Source organism: Tinamus guttatus, unplaced genomic scaffold (genome assembly GCF_059628265.1).
Source record: "Tinamus guttatus ecotype Peru unplaced genomic scaffold, ASM5962826v1 Tinamus_guttatus_pri_ptg000240l, whole genome shotgun sequence".
In the NCBI taxonomy this organism is placed as follows: domain Eukaryota; kingdom Metazoa; phylum Chordata; class Aves; order Tinamiformes; family Tinamidae; genus Tinamus; species Tinamus guttatus.
Window position 1 is genome coordinate 12,170,493 of NW_028288774.1, and position 18,430 is coordinate 12,188,922.

Sequence of the window (18,430 nt, forward strand, 5' to 3'; positions counted from 1 at the left end):
TTTCCTACAATTGCCTTCTGGCTTGCAAGGCAGTGAAGTTGAAGCTTTGTTCTGCAACAGGAGGTCCATGCCAAAATAACTGCGCCTGCAAAGCGAACCCAGTGGTGAACAACACCACAGAGCTATTGTTTGTCACCAAAACCTCCTTGCTTCTAAATCACAGGTGACAGGTTGTTATTTTTTTTTTTCCTGCCAACCAGGAGCCTTAGCCAAGTAGAAATTAACCCAAAGCTTGGCTCCAATATTTGCAGGCGGGGGATATGCTGCAGAGCAGAGATCCAGACAAATAGCTCCTTTTCCTCCTCAGGAGCCATCAGAGATTCTCCACTTTGGAGATCAGCTTGTTCGCCAGCAGTCAACCAGTTACGGGAGGATTTTTATGATATCCATCCTGGAGGCCACGGAACATGTGGCTCTCTGGATGGGTATCTGCCGGTCACCGCACCGACACCACCCGAACTGCATGTCAGCACCTCCTAATGCCCAAAACACCAGACGTGACGCAGAAACTAACGCACAGGCTGCAGGGGACATTTCAGACCTAGCAGCAAGCGGGTTCAGCGGTGCTTAGCAGAGCACCAAGACGCCCAAGACCACCCAAATGCCGCTCTTCATAAGCGACCGCAGTCCTTTATCCTCTGCATTTCTCACTTAATTAGCTGCACTCTGCTTGCCTAATTAGAGTTATTCTTGCTATTTCGCTTGAATAAACACCCTGCTCCTCACCAGCAAGCAGCCGTGGGACACGTCTGCTGCCAGCAGCAGCTCTGATAGCTGCAGGTTGCACCACGAACACCAGACTGGGGGTTTGTCCCCCAAATCATCAGCCCAAGGTGGGGGGCAAACTGACTTCTGTGCTCCTCGGAGGAGGGGAAAAAAAAAAAAAAAAAAAAAAAAAAAAAAAAAAACACCTTGGCCTGGGATGAAATCACACGGAAAACTGTGCAAGAAAAGTCTTGTGTCATTTATGCTTCTATTTAAGTTCTTACCTTACTAACAATAGCAGTTGCTAAATACATGATTTATTAGGAGTGGATCGAGCCTCTCTGGAGCCAGACTATTTGTTCTGAATTTGTACAATTTGTACAGGGCGGAATACAATGGGGTCCCCACTCAAAACAGGGACTTGCAGGCGCTGCTGCCATCCATGCACCACCATAAATCACCACCTTCGGCCTCCTCACACCTGAGGCAGGCGAGAGGCCCGCGAGCTCCTCAGGTGCCACCAGCTGCCCCGGCTCCACAGCCCATTCGATTTTATTCACACAACCCCTGTGTGCTGCCCAGGCAAGGGAGCAGCTGAGCTGCGATGAGATGAGGCCCCCACACAGGTGCCTTCACTTACCTTTTGAGACTTGCACACAGACTTGCGTCCTCCAGGAAGACCCTGCTTTTGTTTTAAAATTAGGATGAAAACTGTCTGTAGCATCAAACGCAGGCTCAGTTTTTGCAGTAAGTGATCAGAATGAAAGAACACAGCAATGCAGTGAAACCATTAAGGCTGCTTCAGCTCCTCAGTTCCTAAATGAGTTTGGATTTGCTCAGTCCATACATGTTTAAGACAAGATCCAGGCTCTGGCAACTCTCTCTTCCAGCTGCAGTCTGCATCTTGACTGCCAGATCAAAGTTGAAATCTTAAGCTGGAAATAAGGCACATTCCATCACACATTTTTTTAAAACTGTTAACAAAAATCAAAATCTGTAATTGCAAATTAAAAAGACCTAAATAACAGTTTGATGGTCTGTTTATGACATTAACTTCAATGGGCCTTTGATTTTTATTTCTTCAATAAGCATTGTATCAAAATTCACAATTTCTCTATGAACTGTATTTAGAAACATGGATACAAATATCCAATAAGCCAAATCAAAAATAATTTCATTTTAAAATCAAATTTTAAGTGTGCTTGCTTTTCCAGCTCACATGCTCTCAGCCATTAAATAAAAAACAAATATTCATACAAATTCTTTGCATGTGTTTTCAATTCACAGTCTAGCCTACTTACATTTGATAACCTTATGTGTTTGCTCAAAAAAAATTGGGTTCAGAACTCAAGCATTTCTCCTGGCTTCATCTCAGTTCTTAACTTCAGAACAGGCATTTTCCTGAGGAGTTGACAAGCCGAGTTAAAGAAATTCAACATCTCATCGAGACACCTGTTTTAAACAATTAAAACATAATACCAACCTAGAAAAATATACATGCAGCAGCTCATGCAGCAGAGACCTAGGAGGTCCCAAAAATGCAGGAGGATTTGGGATATTGAGGATACAAAGAGAAAATCAGAATGCTGTGAAGTATCTCCAACTGGTTGCAAGATACAGCAAAAGAAAAAGAAACATCTGCAAGCGCTGAGAGCAAAATAAGAACTAGACTTGATATTACCCTCTTTGCACAGCCACATTCACTGATAATGTTCAGCTATGCCCTAGAGATTAGGGGCACCCCATGACAGCTGCCTGAAAGAGAATATTTAGGAAAGGAAAATGAGGGGAACAAAAGCACAAACAACGCGTGTGAAATTCAGCTTTTATTTCCCTGTTGATAAAACCCAGAGATCCCTCACAGCAGCAACAGATGCAGAGGCTTTCTGCAAAAATGACACCTCTAACTTGTTCACATACTCAGTACATCAAGTGTGGAGGGACTGCGTATTAAAACAGTACAGGCACTGCTCAGTAGTAAAAAAAGATGTTGAGTTTCTTGGAACAGACCAAGACATTTTCACCCATCATTTCCTTAACATTACAAGGTTTTTCAGAGCATTAAATAGGACTTTTAATGAGCTCTCTCTTTATTGGGAGTATTTGTTGTAACTATCTAGAAGCTTTTTGTGAAATCCTACGCGTACAACAGCTTTCCATCCAGGCAGAGCTCCCCACATTTTGTAGTAGCTGACAGACGAACTGTATCCAAATGCTACATTTCAGAATGAGAAGGCCACTGCATTTAGCAGTAAATTAAATATTTCCTTTCAGTAACAAAAAACATCACTCTCCATCAGTAGCATAAGGGATACAGGTCTTAAAACACATATTTCTATCTTGTACCCATACATTTCTTTAATATATATATATTTCTCTCTCTCTCAAACAAATCTCTACTATCTTACAATTAAATTAAAACACACCCATGATTGGTCTAACTAGTGATTTTGGTCTCAATACCTCAAACTTCATAAAAATATACAATTCAACAACATGGTCCCATCAGTAACACGAAGCCTTCTGGCAGAGGCCTCTGACAGATTCCCAACCATGCAATTCAGTGCTCGACGTCGCTGAGCTGATAAACAGCTCTATCGCATTTGCAGATTATGAGCATCTTGAAAAATCCCACCCTCTTTGTAAGCAGGCTCACCATGCTTACAAACATGCAGAAAGCAACTGCTTGTCTGCAACGATCCTGTCCGATTGCTTTGCTGAATTAAACTTGGGCTGCATCATAGTGCTGCGCTCCGAGGGATGAGAGATTAACCATGTAGTAAGAGCTGCACTTTTCAGCACAAGCCTCTAAGAATCAACTTAATAACAGTCATTAGGATGCAGTCATAGCTGCCTTGCAAGTCACACCTGGTAGACAAGCAACTTGATTCTCTATCTACACCAAAAGGTGACTTTCGTTTTGTTTAAACTACAAGTACAGCCCCAAACCTGGTAGATTCCCAGAAGTGTCCCATTTTCCAGAGAAACAGTTCCTTCAGGATGGCATGCAGCAGCACTGCTTCCACGGAACACGGGTGGGACACGAACTGCTTAGATTTGGAGATGCCCTCGCTCTTCACAGCATCGCCCCGCATCAAGCTGCATGTGCACGTAGATGCTGCTACATCTGCAGGAAAAACAAGAGCCCTCCAAATCAGGAGCAGAGCAGTGACAAATCCCAGGCAAGTTCCAACGTCAGAGTACCTCTACATACCACATATGTTAGAAATTATTACTCTTATGAATAAAACAGTCATTTAAGTACCAACTTGAGTCACCCTTCAAGGGAAGAATACAACTTAACATACTGAAAGCACAACAGAGTTATGACAATTAAAATTAATGTGTTTTTTAAAAACAGCAAAGTTGGGGAAACATCTGGAATTCTTTTGCACTGCATTGACATATTTTGTTTTTTTTTCCTCAATACAAAAATACATTTGGAGAGTCAATCCAGAACTACAATCACAATTATATTTTTCCCTTAACTGCTTCAAAATTAGTACAAAATAATATAAATTACAGGAATGATTGTTGCAAATTTGTAAATGGCAGATATTACAAAGTCATTATAAATGAACATCAATTGTAAAGTATTTACAGGTGAGGTAATAAAATTTCCAGAGTAACGAGTTATGATTTAGCAGAAGTGTAAAAATAATGTACTTACCAAAAATTACAAAATCTAGTATCATTATCAGCTACACAGTAGATCACGATTAGGCTTTTGCAGTTGATATACAACACATTCTAAGAAAAGTGCTAAAATCCTGCTACATAATGTTTGCTTCCAAAACCGTTTAGCAAAAAAACCTGTGGATTAAATTTTCAATAATGCCAAAAGGAGAGTAAAGAAAAGGGTGCCAGCTGTAGAAAACTCTCTTATTAAATGTCTTGGAAAAAAAAACTGCAAGTTCATTTCATGCTTAAAGGTTTTGACTTGAAAAAGATTTATAAAAATCAACTCACTGCCAACATACATACTTTTTTCAGGAATTCTTAGGCCAATGTGAAAGGACACATTTTTAAATGGTGAAAATCACATGGAAAGTGAAAACAAAGCATTTGAAAGAGGCTGAACTGCCAGGTTTAAAGGGTTACGACCAGGAAGTCCAGCCAAGTGCCACTCACTAGTGACGTGCCCCAGGGCTCGATACTGGGGCCAACAGTGCCCAGCATCTTCACTAGTGATCTGCAGGAGGGGGCAGAGCAGGTGACAAGTTTGTAGATGACACTAAAGTGGGAAGGGTGACTGGGATGTCACTCAGAGGGACCCTCTCTCTTCAGGACAGGCTGAAGAACCTCATGAGGTTCAAAGAGAAGCACAAAGCCCTGACCCTGGGGAAGAAAAGCCCTGGGCACTAGTGAAGGCCGGGGGCTGACTGGCTGCAGAGCAACTTTGCAGGGAAGGACGGGGGTCCTAGTGAGCACCCTGACCATGGGCCAGCAACTGGAGTGTCTGGCACACGAGGAGAGGCTCTGAAAGCAGCTGCGGTCCAGCCTGGAGAAGAGCAGGCTCTGCGAGTCAATATTTTATGGAAGGGCAGAGAGAAGAAGGAGCCAGAGTCTTGTGGTACCTACTGAAAGGACACAAGGCAGTAGATACCAACTGGAATAGAGGAAACCAAGCTTAAACATGAAGAACTTGTGTTTTACGGGGAGGGTGGCTGAACACTGGAGCAGGTTGCTCAAACAGACCTGACCTAAACCAGCCCTGAGCAGCCTGCTCTAGCTGACCCTCCCTGGAGCAGGGACTTGGACCAGACCATCTCCAGAGGTCCCTTCCAACCTCAACAACTCTGCAGTTCTGAGAAGAGCAGTCTTTTTTGTATCCCAGGCAGATCAACTGAGTCACAAAGCAAACTACAAAATGTAACCAGGATGTGTTTTCCTCTTTAAGTTATTACATACGAAGTTAGTTTTGCTGCCTGCGTTTTGCTGATCTCATTTTTTCAAATCTTGACTCCATTTCTTCCAGAACCTTCGGTGTGTATCGTACAACTAGCTTGACCTTCCCTTGAGCAGCCTTCAGCAGTTCTACTGCTTTTTCATGGTGTTCACCTTCAACGCTCTGCACAGGATAAACCATTAAGCATCATATTAGTAAAGGATATACATACTAAAAACAAAGCTCACTTTTTCTTCTTGTAAAGCTTATATATAGTCTAACATTAAAGTATGTCCCTATATTCAGCAAATCACTAAGGAAGAGGTGACAACAAGTATACTGACTAAAAAAAAAAAATACTAAACTGACTAAAAAAGGCAGTAATGAGAGTAGTGCAAATCTTTGGGATGAGCCTTATGCTGAATTATTAGATTATGTTTTCACACAGTAAGTAAAATAAGGAGAATATGAGACTAGATGTCTAAAAAACAATTACACTTAAGAACCAGTGACTTCAGAACACTTATTACTTTTCTGCTTTCATCGTGAATTTTAAATTCAACGGTCATCTTCAATTTGCCCCTTGATTCATTCCAAAGCAACACCCAGGCAAGGCTAAGGACAGTTGCATCACGTTGGCCTTGATGTCTCCTGCATCTCCTGGAAAAGGTGGACAGACCTGGTCACAGTCCCAAGCCGGGTACGTCACCTGTTGGTGCTAGCAGGTAACACCCAACAAGCATGTGGTTGGCATGCTAAAAATCTTGCTCCAAAGAGCACAGGACTTGGGTTAACCCTCAGTTTTAAAATAAAATTGGTTTTCTGGATGTGGAGAACATCAATCTTATGCTAACAGACAATAAGAGCTTCTGAAAAGAACACCTGAAGTTGGAGCGCTATTTATTTGTATGTGACAAACAGCTGTCTTAAACCAAAGGTCAGCTACAGCCTCTAATTATTTATTCAAAAGCCTTTGATTCCTTATTAAAAATAAAATTTCACAGCAGCACTTACAACATACTCCTTAAAATGAACTAAAATTTTTCAGTTTTTGAAAAACTGAAGTGGAACCATCACAGAGCTAAAAACAACGCTACCCTGTGGTTGTGACTTTGCACAGCTTTCACTGCGCAGCTGCATTTTTATTGGGATATCAAAGAACCCCAGGTCACACTACAGCAACACAGCATAATTTACTAACTACCTCAGAAGCTGCAGAAATGTATATTAAAATCTGCATCCAGCTTGGATGAAAGAAGCCACAAGGGCATTTTAACGCTATTTCAAAGCGGTGTTTTGACTGGATTTATACAACCTCTCAGAATCTGAAATAGTCACCTAAATTGCACTCTCCTGCTTCTCACGGACAACTGCAGCATTCTTATTCAAAAGAATTCTTACAACACACAACTCTGTGGAAACCTAAGGCTGTTCTTACAAGCGAGGAGGGAAAAAAATAGAGATAAAAAGCAACAGTTTTGCCCAGAGTAAAAGACCTCGAGCCGGCTGCGTCCGTATTCCCCGTGTGCCCTCCTGTGGAAAGCAGCAGTTACTGCCACGCAAAGGGAGAGCCAATTCCTACCACTCCGTTCACGGAAAGCAGCTGGTCCCCCCGCTTCAGGCCTCCGTGCCGGTCAGCGATGCCGCCTGGGATGATCCGGGAGATGTAGATGGGGGAATTCTGCTCTTTGCCTCCCATGATGTTGAATCCAAGACCTTCCTCGGTTTTGGGCAGTTCGACCACTCTGGGATGGGAATGGCCCTCGCTGGCAGCAAATGCAGCTACAGTGGCCTGCAAGAAACAAGTTTTTCATGTTTATAAGAAATTGAATATAGAACCTTGGCTAGAGACAGCAAAAAATACCCTATTTCAAATTACTTTAGGCAAATGAGACTAACAAAATAAAAATGCAAGAATAAAGTTAAAACAGAAGTCTTTAAAAATAACAGGTTTTGTTATACCTGGTAATGACGCATTACACTGCAGCATTTTACCAGACAACTAGATCAAGTCCTTCTGCATTTTGTTACTTCAGAAACAAGAGGAAGGGTAATGAACACAGCGTTTTCTCATGTCATAACTTTTACCTTTGCTGTTGCATTAGCTCTAACTTCTGGGCTACTGCTGATGTCCACTGTTTCATAAACGTGTTCATACACCTTTAGAGACAAAACAGTATAAGCATGAGGAAAAACAGACATCTTCTGCTTAGATCATATCACAATCTAACAGTTTCAACTTAAACAGGTAACATAAAAAGCCTAGACCCCTACTAAAAGCAAAATACTCCCGATCCACTACAAGGGGCATCAAGTGACAACCACCATACCTAAATGAAACAGCTCTCTCTGGGGCTTTATTGCTCAGTATACAGCCCATACATTGTTCCTTCGACTGCTGCAGCTGACCAAGCATCTGAGGGAAATCCGGCATGAAAACAGAGGGGCAGCAAGGACACCAACGCTGCAGAGGTGCTGGCGCCGCGAGCCGACTCGCGCCCACCTGCAGTCACTTGGGTTTCCAGGCAATAAACGTTTACTCTTTGATAGGAGGCAAACATTAAACACGTCTACATACAGACAGCCAAACATTCCTGTTAGCACCTGAGGTGGAATCAGAGGCCAAAACCATTGCAGGGCATGAGCCATCACCCAGAGTCTCTGCAAGAGCAGCTAGGATGAAGATGAGAAGGCGCACAGCTACCGTGCTGCCCATTCCTGAGAACATTGTTAAAAACGCAGAGGCAATTCATACTTCTTCCCTTCTTACTTGCCATCAGCGCAACAGTGTGCAAGCTGCTAATAAGGGCAGACTCTAAAAATAACATAAAAAAGCAATTTCTTTCTTATTCATTATTTAATACACCTGACATGTCATGCCCATTTGTTTTCTTTTGACCTTTTTAATATGTCACATTCTATTAAGCTTTACAAGTTAAGTTCAGTTTTAAATAAGAACAAAACCAGATTATTATATTGCATGCAAAGAGGGAAAAAAAAAAAAAAAACTAAACCAAAAACAAACAAGAAACTGTAATGATTTGTTTTTAACTCCAGGTACCTTGAAGTGAACTTACCTCCCTTACAGCATTACAGAACTCACTCTGAAGGACCCTTTGCAGAGCCTGTAGTTTCTGCGGTGGCACTTCTCCACTCCTCTGCAATTTCTCCAGCAACTCAATTGCTCTGCAGATATCTGCCAAGAAAAAGAAAGGAAAAAAAAAGAGGAATGGTTATTTTGTTTCAAACTAAAAGAGTCCCTATACATGCTTGTGCATATCGCACGTAACATCCTTAATACACTAAAGGTTCATTTCTTCCATGCAAGTATGTACCTACAAAACACCACAATAAGCCATCTTACTTTTAAATTACCTTTTCTAGTCAAACACTACAGTCTGAAGTTCTAAAACACCCAGAAGCACCATTGCTATACCTATTTTGGAAGATACAATCTAATTTTAAGTTTAAATAAGGCTGAAATGTTTCCTGATACATCATACACGCTATCAACACCCTTGTGTAGCTTACTTCACAAATTACCTGCTGCACTGATACAATCCTGTTCCAACCACATAAAATACCTTACATACGCTCACATTCCCTTTTTATTCGAAAACTAGTTCAACAAAATACACCCAGGGCTCTCCCTATAAAAGGGCTGAACATTATCTGGCCTACTGAGGCAACAGGAGCCTACACCTATATTAACTAGATGCCAAATACGCCAGTTGGAATCACAGAAGTTGGATTAAAGCTCATTTGCTCGTTAATAAACTTTTTTATTTCCTCTTGCTACTTGAACATTATCAGCACCTTAAAAGGATGGCACTCTGCGACACGAGCGATGGACATGACCGATTTTTCGAAGTGCTCAGAAAAGAATCCAACTCCTTTTGATATACTTGGTTGAGAATTCTGTAGTCTAGAATTCAGAACCAAAACTATTTTTTTCTAGTTCCTAGAAATTTGTTCTTAAACAAGAACCATCCATATTCCTTATAAATGCTTTTTTTTTTCTCCTCTCCTGTGAAACTGAACTGATTCCAGTCCAATCAAGTCAAGATGGGCACCGAACAGGTCAAATACTGCGACATCTTCTTGGAACCTATAAAAATGAAATGCCACATATTTTTTATCTCACTTTTACTTTCCAAGTGTTGCAATAGTGAGGATTCTGAATCCCATACGTCCTTGAATGTCAAGTGGAACAGTAGCTTGCAGTAGCTTCTTCCATAGCTAACCTTTAGGCAACCATTCCCCATGTGAACGCAGATATGCTTGATGCCATTGGGTCAGCAAGGAAGACACAGGATAGCCACAAATTCTGAAACTCAGCAGATTCTAGTCACCATCACTTATTGATCTTTTATGCCGTAAATTCAGGAAAATCCTACGTAATCCCTCCACTCAGAGAAAGGAGTCTAGCTTCTCCTAACATCCTCAAGCCTTACGCCAAACAGTCACTTAAAGCAACGTGATCAACAAATGGAAGTTATTCACCTCAGAGCACTACAAGCACTCCCAATTGCTGCCACACTCCGTAATCATGAAAAAAACTATTAAAAAACCTATATAAATTACAGTATAATTCACATCCTTGCAGGCAATCAGCTATTTCACATGCACGGAGAGAAGAGCACCACTCTGCACAGCAGTTTTCACATCCAACAAATGTGCTCCATGAACCAAGTTATCATCAAAATACTTGAAATCAAGGCAGCAAAATCCAACAGGCTCACTTCTTTTCCCACACGACTTCAATATTCCATCCATAAACTAGATACAATTCCTGCTTGGACCTCGTAAGAGCTGCATGGCTCAGTTTCACGGAGGAACAGGCCACATGATATCGCTGCATGCTGGCACAGCGTGCACAAACTGCATGGCACAAAAGCAGCAGACGCTCTGCCACTATCAGGTGCATTCAGAGCAAAGGAGAAGAGCACTGCTCAAAAGTGAAGACCCAAAGCAGATGCACAGAAGGTGAAATTAGGTCCTCAGCACTCTACAAACTGGCTTTTATCACTCTGCACCCCTCGGCAGGCAACAGATCCCCCTTAGCAGCACTTTCTCCCCATGTTATTTCGTTTTACCACCTTGACAGGAAACAGTTACACTCATCTGAGAGCTAAATGGGCACAAAATGAACATAACTTGCTCTTGCCAAACCAACACTGCAAGGCCACATCAATCCAAAGCTAAAGGCTCACTCTGTCCCACCTCTATCGCTCTGGAAGGGAACTAAACTGGCTGGAAGAGGTGGCAAAACACAACTCCCGCCACCCCCTTTGTGGATGCATATGCATGAACAAGGCGAAGAGCCAAGAAAAATAAAAGCAAGGTCCTCAAAGACACCCCTGAAGAGCCACTGCCGCAGCTTCCCTTCACGCAGCCCGGATTCCCAGGGGGCGCAGAGATTTATCCGTTAGCACCACGCCGAAGTGGAGGCCGACGGGCCGGGGGCCTCCGAACGGCTCCATGGCCCCCTCGGAAAGCCAGCGGCTGGGCTTGCTCGGGGGTCGAGCCGGGCAGCCCGCTCTCGAGGCGGCCGAGGCCGCTCTCCCAGGGACAGGGGACGCAGGAGGAGGGCGACAGGTCCCAGGGGAAGCAACCAGCGAGCGGCTCCCGTATTCCAGCCACCCCTCGGGGGCAGCTCAGGGAAAGGGAGACCCGGGCGGCGCGGCCAGGAGGCACACGACCAGCAGCGACACAAAACGGCAAAAGAAGCAAAAAACAGATAAACGAACGGGACTGCCGCACACAGAGGCGCCCGGGGGCCGCGGCCGGTAGGGGAGGCCGCACCGCCGGGCCAGGCCCAGTACGAAGCCCGAGCACCGGGAAGGACTCTGCGGGGCCGGGGCCGCTCTCACCTCGCTCTAGTCGCACCGGCTCCCCCAGCGCCGCCATCTTCTCCTCACGCCGGCCGCGGCGGAAGTGACGCGCCACGGCGGAAGTGACGCGCCACGGCGGAGAGGGGGCGGGGTCGCCCTGGCCCCGCCCCGGCGCGTGCGGCGGCAGCCGCGCGGCCGCCATTTTGTGGCGGCGGTTGCTGGCGAAGCCGTCGGGGAAGTAACGGTCCCTTCTTGCCGCGTTTCTGTGAATCTTACAGATTTTATCCACAAAACCTCTAAGGGGGATGCGTGTACTTAAATAATGCTGTTCTGGAGTTCCCCATGGGAAAAAGGAATGCAGTGCACATGGAGAAGCACAGGGGGAGGGACGGAAGCAAAGTCACAGACTGTATCAAAAAAGAAAGACGTATAGATACCATTAACTCTTTCTGAAGGGACTGAGTAACTGCTGAGTCTGCAACATGTTTTGTGCAGGAAAAACGGAAAGCAGAGTTGGTTACTGTCCACTTGGAAAATAATGTGATATGGGATCTGTGCCATCTTAGTCCAGAAATCCCCATCCTGGCAAGAATTTGGAAGAGAATAAGCTTTGGAAGCACAAGAGAGCAAATGAACATTTCCATGTTAAGTTCTTACACTGCGATATGGGTGATCACCAAAATGATTCCCAAGGATTGGAAGGGGAGTTTTACTCCGGAATGACTAAGGAAGTGTATTTGAATGGGAATGACTGAGCAGCACTCAAGTCACAAACATTAAATTTTATTTTAGATAATTTGCCAGCTATAAGGATAACCAACTAACTGCTCGAGGCTTTGTCGGATGCATCTTTCTAGCTTGTGCAATAGGTGTTTCTGTACATAGCTCTTCATCACTGAATGGGCTGGTATCTCAGCAGGTCTTTTTATTTTAATATTTTTATGACTGTGTAGCAGCATGGGCTGTTTTTTTTCTAGGTGTTAGACGCAGGCCTGTGGCTGGGGACTGCCACAGTGTTGAAGGATGGCCCCCAGATTCGGGGAGGGGAAAATGCAGCAAGAGGAGGGGTTCATGGGTTTGTTCATGGTCATCGTGTTGGTGCAAAACTGCAGCTTCCCGGGAGAGGCACAAACCGGTCACGTCCCGCGCACATCCCATGGCCACGTCCTTACTCGAGAGTGACAAATTTGCCGTGGAATCTTTGCTGTCCCCCCGGAACGACGTCAGCCTTGGAAACCCGAAATTAGCCGTGGTGGGACTTTTCTTTACGATTCAGCGCCGTGAAGACAGCCCAAATTCAATTTTTAGGTTATTAAGATATCCCTTTGCCTCAGGACAACCGTGTTGGCAGAGTTTTATTGCTTTAATCTCCCCGAATTTAATCACTTCAGATGTTTGACAGCTGCATTAGCATTCATGATTTCAGCAATACCTTGATTCGTTGGCCCGGCCCAGAGCGAGTTTCTTGCTCTGCCACAACACCGGGCTTGATGCCGCTGTTGCTGCCGGAGTCCGGGGTTTCAGACATACCTAAAACCTAGAAGAAAGCGCCCCGTTTTGTTGTGCACATTCTTGCATTTTTTTTCCATCTTCATTTGACAGAGCAGATTTTTCCTATGTTACATGTCACACAAGATGCCTTTTGATTCATCTCGCACGCACTGGTTGATGAACCTGTAGAAAGAATGCAACATTTTGGTGATTTTTCATCCCATTTTTTTTATTTTCCACACCAAATTTAGCTATTTTGAGTTGCTTCAGAATTTCTCTGGTCACTCCTGGCAAGGGTAGGAGCCTGCAGCAGACAGAGAACCCCCTGCTCATTACTCTGCTTTCTAGAAAGCTGATCCTTACCAGTTTTCCCCTTCTTGCTCACATGAAAATGCTGTTTGGTGACAACACTGCTGCCTGCAAAGTCAGGTGAGAACAAAGCAGCCAAATCTTAACTTCAATAAAACCTCAAACACATTTTTTTTTCAGAAGAAATTACTTACATGTTCCTTTTTAATAAAGTTATAAAAATACGTAGAAATCAAGTGTCTTAGAAAACAGCTACAAAAGGCCCCATAAAAATGAGGCAGCTGCACTTTAATGTGTGATGCAGCAAATATGCACTTGGCTATAGAGCCTCACAGCAACCCCTGCATCGCTCAGTTTTCAAGGGTAACAATCTTCTGTCCATGATACGGTCCTCCATGACAGGGAAATAGCAACAAAATTCAGTGTTTTCCTAAGTTTCACCCCCTTTTTTTTTTGTTAAGAGCCTGCACAAAACCTACCCCATTTTCCACCCAACTTCAGTATGAGAGAATCGATCTGTTCCCACGTGTGAACTGCGGTGACCCGGTATTTCAGCCAGCACCGTTCTCGCTCGCCAACACCTTTGCTCAGGGAATGAAATCTGCTTTTTTTCCCGAGAAAACAGCGTGGAAATGGCGCCGTCGCGCACGGTCACAGCGACAAGGTCACGTCAGCCGCGTGCGCCTGCCCTTGAGCTGCTTCACTTGGCGTCCCCCGAGAACGGGACAAAGCAGCGGGCAGAGCCGCCGACAGCGTTAAAAATCCCATTTTACTTCACAGAAAGTTATTTGAACCTTTGAGGATTTGCATTAAAGAAAAAGAAAAAACACACACTAGCATCGGACTGGAATTTCCCAAAAATAGACTTGGCAGAAGAGCCTTTTGATGGAGGAATAGGAACAGCCGGAGGCTCCAGCCGCTTCCCTCACTCCGGTGACAGAAATTGAGCCTCAGCACTGAATTTAGGCTTCTCTGCAATGGAAATAGTCAATATAGAGAAAACGTTGACCCTAAAATATAATTAAAAAATCATCTGGTAAACGCTTAAGGAAGAGGCTTGAGAAAGACTCTCCAGATCACAAGTATCGGGAAAAGAAATAATTCATAAAAATTGTGAAACAATTTTTGTTCATATATTGAATACCCAACAGCAGCACGTAGCAATTCCAGCGCAGGGTAGACTTCGCGCCAGCCACATTTTGGTTCCCAAGAAAAGGTTCTGTCCTTTGCTGAATAAAACGGGGAGCTGACGCTCACTGGAGCTGTATCCACATCCCACATCGTAGCTCATTATTAGGCAGTGCCAAGTTTGCTGTTTCTCATCTTCTGAGAACAGCCGGCCCGAGTGGATGAGCTGTTAGGTGATCAGCAAGGGCCACAGCGAAGACTGCGCCTCTGTGCAGCCCAGGGCCTCATGTTTGCACTGGAATGCAATTCCACGGTTTGGCTGTTTTTCCCCTGCTTCGTGGTAATTTTCGCTGCTCTCAGGCTGCATTTGCGTCTCTCCCTGGCTGCAGTGATCCCCGGCTAGCACTTCGGCCACACACCAATTTTCCTACATCCCTCTGGATGAACCAGGGCAGAAGCTGTCTCCCTGGGATCAGAAAAGTCTCCCGAAAACACAGAATTGACTCCCACGATCTGCATCTGCTCCCTTGCGTCCTGTGTGCTGCGGCTTCTCGCTGCGGCTCTGCTTAAGTCGTTAAAAACATCCCCTGGCCTAGGCGGGAGCGGAACCAGATTCCTGAAGAACAGCAAAGTTCAGCCAGGCAGCGCTGGCTGCTCCCTGGTGCGTGTGAGAACATCGGGATGCAAGTGAGGTACACGCTGAGGATCCAGGACGGAAGAGCAGATGCACTCGGCTCTATTACAGGCAGCACATTCCTGGCTTTGTAAGGAAACCTTTCCCCCATTAGGATTCTTGACAAAAAAAGAAAAATGTAAATATGTTTTCTTTAAATACTGTTATGATGATCATTTCCCAAAATGGATCATCTCTACCTAGACTTTCTGCTCCTCGCCAAAGGGGCAAACCTCATAGTGCTAGAAGAGACTTTATTTTGTTAAAATATCTGATCTTGCAACTTTTAATGAGTCGAGTATTTTGACTAATATTAGGCAGGCTGTGTTAGTGGCATCTCATTGGCACTGCATGAACAGATGTGAGGCAATCTGCCCCCATACTATTCTATCGGATTGCTGTGGTTTCTAATCTTACAAATATTCTCAAGGAGAATTACATGCATAAAATATCCTTATATTCTTTAATGTTTGCGGGCTTGGGCCCCAGGTTACAATATAATTTATATTAAAATTGTTTCTGAGTGTAAAAGGCTTCTAATTACTCCAAATGCTGCGTTGCAGATTACATATTGAAAGGAGAAAGATGTCTTATTCAGCTGATTTTATCTTTTCCTGTTTGCTTCTGTTTGGTAGGTACACACGCATGATGCACATGGGAAAATATTTGGTAATTTGGTGATAAAAAGTGTTCTCTCTGCTTAAAGAATAGGATTTCAACAGATTTGACATATTAATTTTTTATTTGGGGGTAAAAAATGGAGCAGCAATCCAATTTGTAATATGATTTGTCAGCCTGCATTTTAGTGATAAGCATGAAATAAAATTTGAAATGCATTTGTTGGCATTCAAACGTTTTAAGAATGGGATTTTTTTGTTCTCTTAAAGGTGCTTCCTTGGGTTACACCGCAGTCTGAGGACCAGAATTAAATTTGGATAGGAAACCAATAAAAGGGCCTTATGAGTACACCCAGCTGCCACGTATTTTCTGCCTAGGACAAAGTGAATTTCCGTGGCAGCTTGTGAATTCAATAGCTGTTTGGTTTGTGTAGCGTAGAGTACCAGGAGCAAGTATCAGGTGGTACCAAAAGCAAAAATGTTGGACAAATCCAAGGGCAGCTGCAAGACAGTGAGAACTGGTGATGTGGGTGCTTGAGTTTCACGAACGGCCACACTTACATTTAGTCTTACTTTCCCTTTCTCCATGTAGGACAGTAAAAGGAAAAAAAAAAAAAAGGAGTTTCAAAATTTTCAGAAATATTCAGTAGCATCGTGTTTTGCATCATGGCTTAGCTGTCTGCTGCGAGGGAAATGCTAACTCCCCAAGACGAAAGAAGTCGAGTTAGCTGAAACAGAAATGTTAAGATTGTGCATAAACATATGGAGGTTTAGTGTTTTACCTTCCTTCTCGTACTGAAAGAATAAATCCTTATTTAAGGGAATGAATGCTTTTATCATTAAATCTTCTCTAGCGTTAAACCTACCGAATGCTCTAACACCGGGTAAAACACCCCGTCCTTGCAGGTGACGTGGACTGCAAAATGACAACTCTCCAACAGCAGATAAGAAATACGGGCTTAAAACTCAGGCTTTCTGTCCACAAGAGCAGAAAACCTGGATCTGCTGATGCCTTTTGATCACTCTCTGCTAATTCTGGCTGTAGCTTTGGTTTTATGCAACAGCTGTGTTGGAAGCTCTGTAAGCACAAGTTAATTTTCACATGTTATTAGCGTTCAGTGTTTTCCAATGAGGACATCTCCCTGTGCCCATACCCCAGTATATCAATATTGTGGAAGGGAACGTGCCAAAAAATAACGTTTATAGCTGAAGGCCGCTTGAAAAAAAAAAAAAGATTAATTTTCCATACCTGAGTTGAAGTTGAGCAGTGGGGCATCCATGAGCATGGAGAAACCCCCGGAGTCTCTGCGTTGCTGGGCAGCAGGGCCACGTTTGCCGGGATGGTGTCGGACACGGCGGGATCGCAGCGGGGGCCCGGAGCAGGGCCGCCCTCCGGAGCCGTCGCGTGTCCCCAGCGGATTATCAAACGCGGCGGCGGCGTCATCCGCGCTCATCCTGCCCTGCGTTGCTCAATGCCCGGTGACTAAGCGCCCTCCTGCCGCCCACTAACGTGTTCTCGGCGGTACCGGGGGCGTTGTGAAATTCCGCGTTGTCCCCACGTCCTCGCGGCGACCCCAGCGCTCCTCAACGCTCCGCTCCGCGTCACGGCGCCGGCACCCGCGGCCGGGCTGCGGCCGCGTTGCAAATAAGGATTGTGTTAGTAGTACCTAAGTTACAGGCTAGAGGCCTTGTGTACTTACAAATATTAAATGCAGATGTGCTCGAAAGAAGCAAATTTGTCTCTTGGGGATAAAAAGTTGCATCATCTGAGAGCATCGCTATAGCTGGAAACCCCGTCACCACCAGCAGAAGAAGGCAGGTGACACATCTACAGGGAGAGATGCTTTTTTCAGAAACAAAGATGTAACAAGGTGCAAACAATACACAGATTTGGAAACAATTTCCTGCCTGTAGACGCACTTTCTGGAGGCTTGATCAGCTGGCAGACACCAAGCCGTGCCAGGGAAACCAGTCTGACCAAAAAGAGCATTGGAACAGATCTAGGAAGCATGGAAAGACTAAATAACCCACTGAGATGTCGTGCGTCTGGTTATGATACAGGACAAGGGAAGCCAAAGTTCAGCCAGGGAAAAGACTGGTCTCTGGGATGAAGTTGGAATATATTTCTTTGCAATGTTGCAAGGAAGCGCCCTCTGAATTTTCCAAGACTTGCAGCCTTCGCTCCCCCAAAATAGCCTCTCGGAAGGACGGGGAGCATGACCAAGGGATTGCACCTACGCGAGCTACATGGGCAGGAGGTCGCAGAGCTCGTGTAGTAACGCCCCGGTGGAGACCTGCTGGTGGCCATAACCATGACAGGGGAAGCAGCTTGGACCCCATCCCTGCCACAAGCACCGCTAACGGGTTGACCCTCCTCGCACCAAGCGGGAGCAGATGCTTTGCAAAAGGCTTCTACAAAGCCCACGCATCGTGAAGGCGCTGTGGGACCTACCCACATCTGTCAGTTAGTTCAGCTGAAGCTCTTTTTATGTGTGTGTTAGTTGTGACTTAAATGCTGCAGATTAAACACAGTAACAGTTGGATCAGTGGATCTTGGTTAATGGAGATTCCTTCAGCTTTGGTGACCAGAGACCAGTTCTTGACCCACCCCAATATGGTGTGTTCAGCTCTTGTCCCTTACACAGGATAAAGTTGATTTTGGGGGAAGCTCTTGGGGGAAATAAGTAAACTCTGTTCTTTTTCTCCTTGGGGTTTCCAATGGGTCTGGGGATGCCCATTGCCGGACACAGGCTATAGGGCTAGAGGGACCTTCAACTTGGCCTTT

General features: G+C 44.6%; 1 protein-coding gene across 4 annotated transcripts in view; it reads right to left on the bottom strand.

Annotated features, from left to right (window-relative positions):
* Positions 1 to 3,428: 3,428 nt before the first annotated feature.
* The window catches only part of LIN7C (lin-7 cell polarity scaffold C), a 127,235-nt gene continuing 112,233 nt past the window's right edge, over positions 3,429 to 18,430 (bottom strand). Inside the window, exons 1-6 of one of the 4 annotated variants that reach the window (XM_088525877.1) lie at positions 11,467 to 11,506; positions 8,671 to 8,789; positions 7,682 to 7,753; positions 7,176 to 7,385; positions 5,617 to 5,776; positions 3,429 to 3,832 (exon numbers count right to left, since the gene is read on the bottom strand). In XM_088525877.1, the coding sequence (XP_088382003.1) occupies positions 5,621 to 5,776; positions 7,176 to 7,385; positions 7,682 to 7,753; positions 8,671 to 8,789; positions 11,467 to 11,503 (594 nt within the window). In that variant the 5' untranslated portion in view covers positions 11,504 to 11,506 and the 3' untranslated portion in view covers positions 3,429 to 3,832; positions 5,617 to 5,620. Of the gene's footprint in view, positions 3,833 to 4,955; positions 5,044 to 5,535; positions 5,777 to 7,175; positions 7,386 to 7,681; positions 7,867 to 8,670; positions 8,790 to 11,466; positions 11,507 to 18,430 lie in introns of those variants that run through there. The other 3 variants (XM_088525878.1, XM_088525876.1, XM_088525879.1) reach the window with 3 other exon arrangements.